Source organism: Phoxinus phoxinus, assembly GCF_949152265.1.
Source record: "Phoxinus phoxinus genome assembly, chromosome: 14".
NCBI lineage: Eukaryota > Metazoa > Chordata > Actinopteri > Cypriniformes > Leuciscidae > Phoxinus > Phoxinus phoxinus.
In genome coordinates this window covers 14,280,442-14,294,335 of record NC_136889.1, presented here as the reverse complement: position 1 = coordinate 14,294,335, position 13,894 = coordinate 14,280,442, and the positions used below count along the sequence as shown (strand labels likewise).

At 36.9% G+C, this 13,894-nt stretch overlaps 2 protein-coding genes across 4 annotated transcripts; both read right to left on the bottom strand.

Annotated features, from left to right (window-relative positions):
• Positions 1–383: 383 nt before the first annotated feature.
• atoh7 (atonal bHLH transcription factor 7) lies at positions 384–794 on the bottom strand (the record flags this gene model as incomplete). The annotated part of the gene is made up of 1 exon (XM_079635123.1): positions 384–794. One exon carries the CDS (start codon positions 792–794, stop codon positions 384–386), a length of 411 nt encoding a protein of 136 aa, XP_079491249.1.
• A 5,766-nt stretch (positions 795–6,560) lies between these two features.
• Positions 6,561–12,468, bottom strand: LOC307010044 (RING finger protein 122). 3 transcript variants are annotated; one of them, XM_079634406.1, is made up of 7 exons: positions 11,306–12,317; positions 9,954–10,087; positions 9,031–9,187; positions 8,629–8,671; positions 8,470–8,511; positions 8,037–8,119; positions 6,561–7,638 (listed from the first exon to the last, which is right to left on the bottom strand). In XM_079634406.1, the coding sequence occupies exons 3-7, from the start codon at positions 9,138–9,140 to the stop codon at positions 7,518–7,520; spliced, it is 399 nt and encodes a 132-aa protein (XP_079490532.1). In that variant the 5' UTR covers positions 9,141–9,187; positions 9,954–10,087; positions 11,306–12,317; the 3' UTR covers positions 6,561–7,517. The 3 variants fall into 3 exon arrangements, with proteins under 3 accessions (XP_079490532.1, XP_079490531.1, XP_079490530.1); XM_079634405.1 differs by lacking the exon at positions 9,954–10,087 and having other exon boundaries at positions 11,306–12,455; XM_079634404.1 differs by lacking the exon at positions 9,954–10,087 and having other exon boundaries at positions 6,564–7,638; positions 11,933–12,468.
• Between the last annotated feature and the right edge of the window lie 1,426 nt (positions 12,469–13,894).

Below are 13,894 nucleotides of genomic sequence, written 5' to 3'. Positions count from 1 at the left end.
AATGCCATTTTGGCTAAATAAGATCACAGTGTATTTGTTGTATGTTTTTCAGCTTTGACTTAGCTGAGCACACACTATACACAAAGATTTGATACAAAGCAATGAAAAAATATGAACTGTGATCTGTGTTTTTATCGAGTCATTATTCACAACATGCATGATGGAAGATTTTCTAAAATTGTACAGAAAAAACATACTTTTTTTGCAACAATTAAAGCAACTCTACCCCTAGAATGCTTTAGACTCTATTAAAGCTAATCAAACACTTGATTTCCAGAACCATAAACATAAAATATTACATAGTAATACATATTTACTGACTCCTGTATCTATGCAAAGAAAGATACAAGTGAACGCACCATTGCTTATCAGTCCCTTAGAGCTTAGAGGCTTTCGTAGTGGTAGGAGAAGGAGGGATGCACACAGTTATTTTCCACAGGGGAGTTATAGCTCATAAAGCAAGAATAGGTCTCTGGCTGTAGACTGTCAAACTGGAGATCCAGCCAGTCTTTCTGAGGAGCTGTGTGTCTGCTGGCGTCTGTCAGGATTCGATTGAGGGCCATGATGTAGCTCAGGGCCATCTGCAGCGTTTCATATTTAGAGAGTTTCTTGTCCTGACCCCACTGAGGAACCACTTTGCGGAGGCGGTCGAATGCGGTGTTCAGGCCCTCCATCCTCTTTCTCTCTCGAGCGTTGGCTGCCATCCGTCGCCGCATGGTACCCTCAAACTTCTCTGGGTCTCTGGAGTCAGACTCTGACCCTGAATCTGCACAGCTCGCTCTGCGGGACTTCATGACTTCTGGGCCAAAGGTCCTCATAGGCCAACGTTGGTCTTGAAAACGGATCCTTTAAGGGGTAAAATTTCCTCAGACACAATGTCGTCTTCTTCTTCTTGTCCCTGTTGTGAAATAAATCCAGATAGTGGTGCAGTCCTTGAGGATAGTGGTTGTGGTCTGCCATAAGGATGACTGATGCTTATATAGAGCTCTGGTATTAACAGGTGGCAGCAGGTGGAGCCCCACCCTTATTGCTCCATCCAAACATCCATTATTATTAATGAAACACACATATCCAACAGCAGGACTAGTGCACTCAAACTAGCTCCCCACCCCAACCCCCATTAACTCAAACTTTAATGACATTCCAATTAACTTTGGCTGGTCTATGCGTTACAAACATAGATAACTTACCATCTGTCCTGGGCCACTGCAACAACCAGGGGTGAATGACAAGGATTACCTAATTAAAAGTGCATGCATCTTTAAGCAACCATGACATGTTTGCATCTCTTAGGCAAGAACATTGTTTACAAGTCATTGCCTATATGGAATCAATTTGATTTTGCCAATTTATTTGACAGTATTATAGCTCTCAAAATCTAAATGTATTATATGATATGAAGACTTTAACCTTGTAATATAATCTTCAAAATGAATTCATAAAGTACTAGTTTTTTTGCTATAAATAGATAATGTACTGTAAGTTAATTGCATATATATATAATTATATTATTATTAAATTACTATACTGCTATATTAGAATATTTTTCTACTATACATTTATAATGTATGTTAGATGTATTCAATATTAATATTTAAGGTAGTACATGTAATATTTATTTTAATATAATATATAAAATATAATATTTAACATTATTGAATTGTGTTAAATAATAATATTTCAATATTATATATATATATATATATATATATATATATATATATATATATATATATATATAATTAACATAAATTATATTATATATTAGTATCAATTCATACCTTAATGAAATTAAATTTAGATTAAATTAAGTTTCTATGTTTAGTAGAAAGGATTTTAAACTACATAAGTAAATTGATGACAACACCATGAAAAACATTTCTGGGACAATAAATAATTGATTTGAGTGTCTCAAAGGAACTGAGACAGACAGAAGACTTCGACAAGCTGTCTATCTCAATCTGTTCAATGCGAATCAAATAAAGCAGGGATAGATTCAAATGGCCATAGACAGTCACAGTTTTATCCAAAAAGCCTGTTGAAGAATAAACATGAATCACAAATCATAATTTCTACCTTTTATGGTTTAGTATTAAGATTTACTTCTTATAATTTTTGTATTAGATATTTTTAATTTAAAGACAAAGGTTTAGGTTTAAGGTTTAATTTAAGTAAATTAATTTAATTAAAATGCAGTATTCTTTTACATATTTTCTTGCAGGTACACGCAATCATCAGTAAGTTTTGCACAAACAATAAATCTCTAGATCTTGTACATAATTCATGTCCCAGCTGAATACGATTCAAGCCTTATAAACTCATGCTGTCAGGTCGGTTTGCATTGGACAAGTAATTTTGCTGTTCAATTGGGCATATAAGCCCAATCCACTGGTTTGATTTCATTGATTGCAGATTGGCATGGCTGGCCAGCTGCTGCTTGTCTTGTTTAAAGGGCTTGGTCCAGACATGTAGAACAGCCTTGTTTTTCACTCATTCACATGATCGGCTTGTCTGGAGTCCGAGGCTTTCCTATGCAAAAAGGCCATATGTTACAAGCTAGTCCTGTAACTTTGAGACAGTGTTGAGCAGATTAAAGATTTACTCCGTCTTGAAGAGGGGAAAGTGAGAAGGTCTATTATCAGTTTAACAGCTTAATCCAGGATTTAGTAAATCTGATTTTCATTTCAAGCTTGAAGCAATTACCATTGATTCCAAAGGAGAAGATGTTCTTAAAAAGTGAATGTGTAATCCTCCAAACACAAGGAAAGTGATAAATCTATTGCAACGATTAAGCTCCCTGACAGCCAACCCATAGGCCTAACAGAGTTATATTAATGTAATATTAATAATTTAAGTTCTTTCAAAGGTCATCTATATGACAATGAGCTAGAAACTGCTGTAGTCATTTAAATACACGTAACCTATTAAACAAATGATCACCAAGAAGAAGACATTGGCTGATGTTTATTTCCATTTGGAGAACATTTTTAAGTTTGCTGACTTCAAACGCAAATATTTAAAGATATTTTGGTCGAATTTGTAGAAAAGTATTGACCAATGAGGTCATTCAGAAAAGTGAGGCATATTGTTTAAACATTGGCCCCCATAGATGACGAGAATTGAACCCCCCACCACCCCACCCCACCCCACCAACATCATCAAAATAGGGCATCTGGTGAGATGAGGCTAGTCACTGTAATTAGGTCAAGGAAGGTGCTTGTAATTTCATGCCTATTTGAACCCTTTTTTCCCTTCTGGTTGTTATGTTTAATCTTAACTGGTCAATGGTGTAGTCTTATTGTAGAAAATCAATCAGACAAAATAATACATTTATATTAAATTATTATTGTTATTATTATTTATAAACACACAATGTTTCCTTTTTTCCTATAAATTGTATATTTATTTAAATCTCCAGGAATTGCATTTGATGTAGCAAAACATGCATATTAGCACATTTTTAAATCAGCTTGGCTATATACAAATGTATAAAAATGCTTGGCAAACCAAAATGCTATCAGAGCTCCATATGTGAAACTGTGAAACAGTTTAACAGACAGTTTTAGTTGTTGCCTTTGTTTTGTATAATAATAGATATCACTTTTTTTTTCTTTTTTTTTTACAGTGGATGCCATGTAATAACAGCAAAATAACCTATAATGCCAGCATAAGTATTCAGAACACACTGGAACCAAAATATATTTAAGTAAGCTATATTAGCAAACATTTTCAAACCACTACAACATACAGGTTTCATTTTAATACAGCACATAACACATCTTTATAAGTAGGCTATGGGGGAGACTGGGTTGTAACATGGGGAGAGTGGTAACACCAGTTCCACTAATAAGGGATAAGCTGAGTGCATTTCCTTATTTACCCACTTTCTCCCAGATCCCATATGAATGGTTGTCAAGGCGGTAAATAGGTATGCAGATTTAATAATAAAAAAATAAAAAAAGGATTATTATGTAAGAATGTATTTTTTTCTAATCCTATATTTTGTTTAGTACTTAATCATTTGCTGATAAAATCATAAAATTTATATTAGATTAAATTGTAGTTTCTCAGGCTAAATGTGATACCATTTTAACCTGTTAATTTCAAAGCATTATGCTAATACAGCTAGCTAAACACAGGCTGACAGGGGGTGGGGTAGATTGTAACATCTTTACATGGTTGTTACAACCAGCCCCTAACATACAACTATTTAAAATAAACTTAAAGATAGTGGAAAAGAACGACAGATAGATGTGTTTCCAATGATGGGCAACCAATGTTAAAAAAGGAGCTGACGAGGTTTCAAAGAAGGGCAGGTCAGACAGATAAGTTGTGAAAACCATGTTGAAAGCCTGTGGTGAGGATTCTGAGACTTCAGACAATGAAAACGTTTATGTTGTCTCTTGTCTGCATGGAGCCATTTGGCAACTCAAAGCCAAAGGAAGTGAGGGTAAATTGTGCCCTGCAATCTCTGGGCCCACCAAGTCTGCACTTCAGGGTTAACAACACTGAATTTGCACCATTGTTAATCCGATTAAGATCCAGGAACGCTGCAGTCAAGTGTTCATTAAAGGTATAGATCACCCAAAAATGAATTTGTTTTTTTTAAATCAATTACTCACCCTCAAGTTGTTCCAAACCTGTATGGATGTCTTTGTTCTGTTGAACACAAAAATATATATTTCAAAGAATGGTAACCAGACAGCTAGTAGGCCATCAATTTACCAACATTCTTCAAAATATTTTCTTTTGGTGAATGAACTTACTTTAATACTTCCCACTATTGAATGAATCCCAATTTAGCTGTTATATAAAAACTGCGTGCAACAGTCTAGCTGAGAGAGATTGGAAATTACTGTGTCTCAAATGGCTCAAGGGGAATTGACAGTCATCTGATTCTTAATTCAACCCATGCAGTTTTGTGTCACATGTTAAGGCACATATGAAAATACACTTTATGAAGACTACGACATATTATAGATGCTGCAGTCGTTTTTACTTCCTTTTGATAAATATCGCCATCCACCGACCAATCAAATCACTGCAAACTTCCAGAAGATAACCACGCCTGTACGTTTTTCCCATCGAGTTTTTCCAGAACACTTTTAAAAAAATATATAATTATATATTTTTTGATGGGTCAAAATGATGGGTCAGATGGGTCTCTTCTGAAAATAAACACATACAAATAGGCCTAGAGTATTTTATGTCTGATTTTTGTTGTTTTCATGCATTTCTAAAGGTCTCTTGTCAAATATATATATTTTTTGCCTACTTTTTTAGTAGATTTTAAATGCTTTAGGTCCGGAGACTGAATCTAGTCATACGTGATTCTGACCTCCAGGTGGCGCTCAGTTTACTCTTTTTAGCAGTCATCAATGCATTTTCACTGCTTTTAGTTGTAAAAAGACCATCCGCAAAAATTAAAACAACAGAGCGATGCACAACCAAGACGAAGCTGTTGCTTAAGGTAATTTGTTGTTATTTGATTTGAGGTCATTCACTTTGCTACACAAACAAGGCCTAATTTAATCATTTAGTAAGCAAGCGCATTTCTTAATTTCCTCCTTGATAGATACAACTTCCCAACAAGTATTTATGCAAGGATGAGAAGTTTATATGTAGAACATCCACGAGCAATCCGAGCGACTCAAAAAGTGTTCAGTTTGAGCACCATGAAGTGAAGCCTCTGTGTTAGTGAGTCAGCTATGTAGCCTAAATATGGCATTGTAAGTAGCCTACATGCTAATTTGTGGTGACAGTTCATGAAGTTAAAGCCAATGATTATGCATTTAAATGCTAATATGTTGAGATATGTGATGCTAGTCTTGTGTATATTATCCCTTTATTGGACACTTTCTAAGGCAATATTTTAGCCTTGCAAAGTGTCAGACGTCCTCAAGTAACACATTGCAGCAGATCAACATGTCAGCAAATCTGTACCACTCAGAAATATAATTTATCTCTTTGAATAAGGGGAATTACATGATTGTCCAACACTCAGATAACATGTCCCTGTGTTCATCAGCTGCTTTTAGTAAGTTCACACTTGGCCACAAACATTATAGGAGCTGACCAGCCTAGCTTTTTAAAATAACAAGCCTTTCATTAATGTGTTTTGTTGACTGTTGCACTAGAAACGATCATGTTTAAGAACAACAAATAGGAGATGCTGAGCAATTCAAACAAGATAATTCAGTTATCACACAAGTCATGAGTTCATTTGTCTCTTTGTATTGAGTCTAAATAGATAGATGTGATTTAAAGGGAAATGTACACTAAAATGTTTTGGTTATTTAATATTATGACTACAGTAGGTTACAACAGGGTTATGGAGGTATCTTCAGTCTAGCATGTTTTCTTCTGGATACTGTAGATCGATTGTGTTATTAATCACTAATGTTTAAAAGTTTGCGTAATATTTTTGTAAAAGGAGTCTCCATGCTCAATTATATCATTACAATTTAAAATAACTGTTTTCTATTTGAATATATTTTAAGTATTGCAGTAGGCTATTTACTACAGTCTTCACTGGCACATCCTTTAGAAATCATTCTAATATTCTGATTTGCTGCTCACAAAATATTTTTTATTATTATTATCCAGTTTGAAAACAGTTGTGCAGAATATTTTTGTGCACACAGCATTTATTTGAAACAGAAATATTTTATATCCATCCTTTTATGCATCCTTGCTGAATTAAAGTACAAAAATTGGACAGCTATATATATACACACAACTAATTTGCTGATTTTTTGTAACAATGTGATTAATCCTTGGTGTTCCAAAATAAAACAGGTGTCTATTTATGAAAACTTGACATGATTTTTCATAGAAATTAATAAACACAAAAATTGGTTCCATCACAAAAACTTTACATTTTATTGAGAGCCATATATAGTACAAAACATCCACCTTAAATAACTTAAATTAGGCCAAATTCCATCCAAATCTGAGGGTTACAGATTACAGCATGGCTTTTCACCAAGACAATGAGCTCCCTTTAGCACTCAGAACACTCAGAAACACATTTATGAGTGTCAAATGTTAAAATATTGGCAAGAGTAAAAACCAATGAGCTAACAGATCCTTTAGGTCAGGACTCAGGCCACTGAGCGGCTCCTAACTTTGGATTCTGTAACTGGGCATTCTGAAACTTGACTCTTTATGGTAGTAATAGTGAGTCTCTCTTATACAGGGAATACTGTATGATTGCACATATTGCACAGTGTCAACTCAGACCTCATGTTTTGTGCATCTCCCCTGGTTTGAATATTCTTCTTTGTCTGTTTGGAGTCCACAAGGCATCGTTTTATCTTGCTGCAAGCTACAGTACATTATGACCAAGAACACGGCACATCAGTTCAGTTCCACTGGGAAATGGTGATTGGTGGACAGGGGCGGTGGATGTGTATTTGGGACTAGTCCACCCGGTCCAGTGGTGTGGTGATTTTAAATGCTGTTCTTAGGTGTGTGTGAGAGCCTGCCTATCTCTGAGCAGTGATGTCCCTCTTCGGTCACACCTCCAGGGGGTTCTGGGGCCCCTCGGCCCCCTGCAGAGGGTCTGACTGGAGCCTGCAGATGGGCTTGTTGCACATGGGGCAGACGCTGCGAATTTCCAGCCACTTCACCAGACACCTGAGCAGGAGACAAGGTGAAAAGAGGAGAGACGGGTCTGTAATGCATCAGCTATCTATAGACTCAAGCGCTGTTATGCATTACAGCCACGTCACAAGATGACAGGCTGAAACTGCAGAATGTCTTTGAGAAACAACAAACAGTCTGACAGGTGTTCCTCAAGGCAATGCCATGACAACTTATTTTGAGGTTCCTACATATTTTCATTATTTTATTAGCCAATATTCTGTGTGTCAGGAATCTATGGCATGCTTTAATGTTTTTGAAGGGATGTGTCATTTTAAATGTTCACATTGTAATGCATCAATCAGTGTTTTAAAATATGGTGACCTAATGCATTATTTACAGAACATAATGAGAAAGGTTGGAAAGTGTGACAAGGTGGTGAGAGATCTTACTTCTTGTGAAACGCATGAGCACAAGGGCAAACCCCTAGTTCATCCCGGCTCCGAAACTCTTCCAGGCAAACCGCACAGGTCTGCTGCAAAGTGAAAATGGACACAGACATATCTATGCATTTTTCTATAGATCATGTTTATATGTTTCTTTTTCTATTTATGTATTTTCTGATTTATTTTTCCGATTTCAATCTATAAATTTATGGTTCGAGAGTCATTGTTAATACAGTTACAATGATATATATATATATATATAATATATATATATATTATAAATATAAAAAAAAATCATTACTCTGTAATTTCAAACCTTGTTGAATTAAATAAAATAAAATAATAAAACACAGGTTTGGAATGACATGAGGGTGATTCAATTATTGAAATGAGAGCTTTTTTTATGTTTAAGTGAACTATTGGTTTGACAGGTACTTACTCCAAGAAGACTCATTTTTTTTCCTGGACCTTTTAGAACGACCTGTAAAAAATAATAATAATGTAAATAATATATGTTATCGATCGCACACGTATATTATATATTACATCATAACATCCAAAACTCATTTCATACTACCTCATAAAGGAAAGAAATTACCTCATTATATCCATATTGTGCTTGTGTGCCCTGTCGTCTCAGTCTGTGAAATATAAAAATGTTTGTTGCTTTACATAGATTAAAAATTATGTTTTTACCTGTTTCTGCACTCGTTCACTACTCCAGTTTGCTGCACTGTACTTTACCGGATTGCATTGTATTATTGCATTATTATTGTATCATTGACTTGTATCATATTATATTATATTATATTATATTGTATACTACACTTGCCTTGTGATGCTTAATACAGCTATGGCCCAATTCTTTTATAATTTATGCCAATTTATATAGCAATTCCATTGTAGCAACTACAAACTTAATTTTTGTTCACCCGCAACAATTAAAACGGTTTATTTAGTCCACCCACAACAATTAAAACGGTTTATTTTTTAAGTATACCTGAACAGGTAGCAACAGAAGATCATGCTCAACATGAAGACGAAGAGGCCTATCCCAAGAATGATGACATAGACATTGAGTGGGAGACGACCGGTAATGTCTGTGGTCATTTTGCAGAACTTGTCTGTAATCTGTTAGTCTGTGTCACATAGGCATGCTGCAAGAGACAAAACAAAACCATGTGTTGGTTAAAAACATTTGTTAGAGTTTAAGTGAGAGTCATGGGAGCTCACAGCTCAGGACTGTTTAGCATTTATTTTTGCTCATCTTTTTTTTGTATCTGTAAAATGAATACACAATTCAAATGTGATAAAAGCATAGACATTGATTTGATCACCCATCTTTCATGAATCTGTTATGTGAGTGGGTCGCATATTTTTTTCTGTCAGACCCTTGAAAGGCAACACACATCACTGTGATTCTCATGTGTACTCTTCTCAGTGGCCCCTGCATGCATATTGCATACTGTGAGCCTGCGGACTGTCCTCGTGTTTCTCAACTCCATGTAACACTGCTCTCATTGTTGGACCTTGCTGAGCAGCATGAACTTTTCACTGTAATACATCTTTAAAAAACAAAACAAGAGATGTCACAGTGGTGCCGGATGATGTGTTCAACAGCCAAGCGCAATCGTTTTTGTTTTAAAGTTCTTTATTTAGGCTACTGTATCATTTTTTTATGGATCGTACCTGGGCTCTGTCCCTCAAAACTTATGAGGGTAAAATCCAACTTGTTTTTCAAAAAACAGCAAAATACTGTTCATTTAATACAACAAAATATTATTAATGCTACAGATTAATGTGCACATTCAAACTTTTACAGAATTTTCGTGCAGTGTGAGGCAGCCATTACACTATGAATCTTTGTCTTCGTTGTTGTGATGGAAAACACTTCTCAAAATGAAAAGTGAGCCATTTATTTACTTAAGTCTTGTAGAAGTCATCCAAAAGTCCTTGTTGCACCATGTTGACTTTCAGGGTTCAAGCCATTTCATCACACGCTGGAGAATTTCCAGAGCAGTGAACATTGTTCAGACAACAATGGTTTAACCTATATCCTGAGGCAACACATGTAAATAGCAACACAAACACATTCAGCTGATGTTACAAGGCTTTTAGTTGTATTTGGGAGTAAAATGGTTATCTCTTAATCCAAAACGATTCAGTTGTCTATATAATTTGATAGATTTAATATTGCCCTGGGCTTTCTGACAAAGTAACGTTTTCTGTAGCATGACGGTTAATATTTTCCAACTGCCATAGACCACAACACTGTTAACATAAAGAATAAACACGCACACTTAATTGTGCTGTGCTTGTGGATGAAACAAAAGCAGACAAGAAACACTCCGTTGTGCTGAAGCGGCGAGACAGTAAATAAAAATGCTGTACTTGTGCTTAGCTACAAATATTATACTGTATGCTCTTTAGTATGATTTAATTACATTGGTTTTTATATAATGCACTTTTCATAAAGAAGACGTCAGCATTCCTTTTTGTAAAAAACACTAAAATTGAACTTTATGCAGTTGACTACAACTTTCAAATGCTTCAGAAACAAAGAAGAAAAATAAATAAATGCTGCTCGAGGAACAGTACTTCCTAATGGGGGAGACAACGTAATATAAACATGTTAACCGGTTAACTGTTTTTCAGAATTTCAAGCCCTTTAAATGCAAGTAATGGATTTTATTTCGCTTTATTAAAACATTAAAGTATTGTTTTTCTTTGTATACAGATTTGCATTTTCAAAGGAGAGAGCGAGAGAGCATTTGGCAACGAGAGTGAAGCCTGGCCAATTGTCTGTGCATAAAGACAAACACTATGGTGCACCCTTTCTGCCATAAAGCCACCATCTGGCCTATCTATGAGGGGTTGAGGGGGAGGCAAGAGATGTGAAGGCCTCACCAACCCAGGCAGGAAGCACCATTTGGGGGAAAACAATAATAACTGACCTCGGCTTGAATGCTTCCAAACAACCACACAATGTTGTGTCTCTCACAACCGACAGACACAAAGTGTGTCTCTCTAAGCTGTGCTCAAGTTCAGGTCATGGAAAAGAGTGTGCCAAACAGGAGAAAGGTAAAAAGGCTTGGGTTTTCAGGTGAAGGAGGGGGTGGTAGTAATTTAAGGAGCATTTTAGTTAAACATTGATAGAAAGCCAGTGGGAGGGTCGGTAGCTCTGTGCATAACACATGGTTAGGGAGCTGTCCAGATTATGTAGCCACTAGAAATGAAGGGAAGAGAAGGAGGAGGGGGTTATGATTCATACTCACCGTTACACCACTGGATAGGTGCTAGATTGCTCCACAATACCAAAAGATCCAGCAACTTGTGTCCAAGGAGACAGCGCTGAAATCGGGCCAAAGGAGTGGGCCGATCCACTCACTCAAAACCAGATGAATAACACAAGTTTTTACACTTCCAAAACTCTTACCACAAAAACACTGCTTTGAATCTTCAGCACCTCTGGTTAACACATTATGATCACAGCAGCTCTTCACTGGCATATGGAAGGAGGCAAGGGCAACTCTGTTTTCTTTGTGTTGAAACATTTACAAAGACAAGTCAGTCATTGTTGAGACCTGTGTCAACACTGGCACAGATATCAACACCTACTCCTCGGTATCTACAATGTTTTGTGCAACCACAGGCAAGTGAAAAGAAAACCAACAGCTCTTTTTTCCAGCATCATGATCCAAAATCAAGCAGCAGGACAGAATATGTCTGCAATGTGTTTTTCACATCAACAATGGATCACCATCTACGTCCGCTTGAAGTTGTTGTCACTGTTTTTTTTACCTCTGTAGAGTCACGATAACAAAGCAGTGAGAGAGAAAATGTACATTACAGAGAGTCACAGATTTCTTTGTCTATCTTCAAAACATTGTCACAAAGCTCACCCCTTCCTCTGCTGCCGTCAGCCACTCTCCTTTAGTCTTCTCGCTCTAGATTGTCGCCCTCACGTTACAATCAACCGTTTTCCCCCGTAACAAAGAAAGAGGAAGAGCAGTGGCATATATAGCCCTCAGAGCCAGAGCTTGTGAGTGCAGCCCATTCAATGCAGTGTCTTCCTCACACCATCTGGTCTGGCTTCTCCGCTGCAAATACACAAAGGATATAATGCATTTTCCAGACAAAGTGATGAGATTCCTGTATGTTTCCTGACGCCTTTTCCAGCAGCCCTGCCTCCACGTAATGGTGCCGATGACTTCTCTCCTGCTCAGTTTGTAAACAGATCTCTGCTCATGTGATTCGTTGTCTGGATCACAGCTCTCCTTTCACCCGCCCCCTCCTCGCTCTCCCCTTCTCCTTTTCTATCCTTTGCTCTCTCTCTTCCTCCTACTTCTCTCCAGCTGAAGGCTATTAGGAGGTGACAGTGGCCAGGCGAGCAGGCAGGCAGGCCGAGTCAGATTTTCTCTGATGAGTCTGTGTAAGACATGGCTGGGAGGAGAATGGGGGTTAATTCACTTTGCTTGACTGGCAGGCACAAAAACAACAAGAGACAACACAGTAAAAACAGTGAGAGTGATTCAAAAGGGTGAATAGAATAGAATAGAATCTGGGGATATTCAGAGCAACCCTACCATAAAGAAAAAGAAAAACGAGCATGTGACAGAAGCAGTGACGCCAGTGATTTTGTCACAGAAAAAATAAACAAACAAAAATACAGCTAATTACTCAGTTTTGTTCATGTAGCAAAAGGAAATATGCAACTAGTGATTCCTGTTGCACAATATCAGTGTGAATTGATAAAATGTTACATTTCCCTTTTTGCTAAATCTCCCTGCAGAAAGATTTCAAGGTAAGCAATTGTGACATAATGTTGAAATGAAATTAAATACATTCTTATCATTCATTCTTAATTTAAATAATTAATTCTTAATAATTATTCTTAAAATTCCTAAATTTGAATATTATTTGTACTTTAAGGATTATTTAAATTATTTGTGTTCCAGTTTGTTGTGGTCCAGGGCATTAGTGTTTATGGCACTGCGTTACCATGGAAAAATAGGATATATCATTACTCCGAATAAGCAATAAGTCCTTTTTACACTATGACCGTGGTGTTACCATGAATATTGTTTACATCTTATTGAAACAGTGAGCATTTTCAATGTTTACAAATGGGATCCATTCACTTCCATTGTCTTCTCTGAGCAAATGATGCAGTCACATGACCTTTTTTATGCACATTTGAGAATTTAATTGGTATTGCTTCCAGTGGATGTAAACCCTGATGAATGTGAGCCACCAAATCTTTCTCTTAGCCAGTTAGCCCTTAGTTAACTGGGCATATGATCAGATATGTGACAGGGGCGGAGCGGGGGGGTGGCTAATTGGGCTTAAGCCCCGAATGTTTTGTCAAAAGCCCCGAATCTTTTAGGTTTTTTAAAATAACTTCAACTTTGTTCCATTCCTTCTCAGTCTTTCTGACTGGAGTGTCAAAAAATGAAACAAAAGCTCTATTACCGTGCGTGGTGGCGGACGGTAATGCATCGCGCATCACTCAGCTTGTTTGCCAACTGCCAATAAAAACTAACGAAGAATATAAATCTTCTTCTTCGTCGTTGTCATCAGGGGCTGGCGGGCTATTGTATGTTTTCACCTGCGTAGTAGCGAGCTTACTGGCTAACCGGCTGAAGTTAATATTATGGACATAACAAAGTTTTTTTATATGGAACACTAACAGTAAACATCACCGGCCAGAGAGAGATTCAGAAGCAGCATCGGACGAACCGCGGACAAGTGTATGCTGCGTTCACACCCGTTCACACCGAACGTTAATAGAGCGTCTGGCGCGAGTGATTTCAATCTTTAAGTCAATGTGAAGACGCGTTTACGCACGTCTGGAGGTCCTGCAG

What these genes read in the sequence shown, in the direction of transcription:
- LOC307010044 (XM_079634404.1), bottom strand. Translation starts at nt 9,140, where the DNA reads ATGACCACAGACATTACCGGTCGTCTCCCACTCAATGTCTATGTCATC. An exon ending in CACAATATGGATATAATGAG is followed by an intron (nt 8,512 to 8,628) that starts GTAATTTCTTTC and finishes TATTTTTTACAG; the next exon opens with GTCGTTCTAAAAGGTCCAGG. An exon ending in GCTCATGCGTTTCACAAGAA is followed by an intron (nt 7,639 to 8,036) that starts GTAAGATCTCTC and finishes TCTCCTGCTCAG; the next exon opens with GTGTCTGGTGAAGTGGCTGG.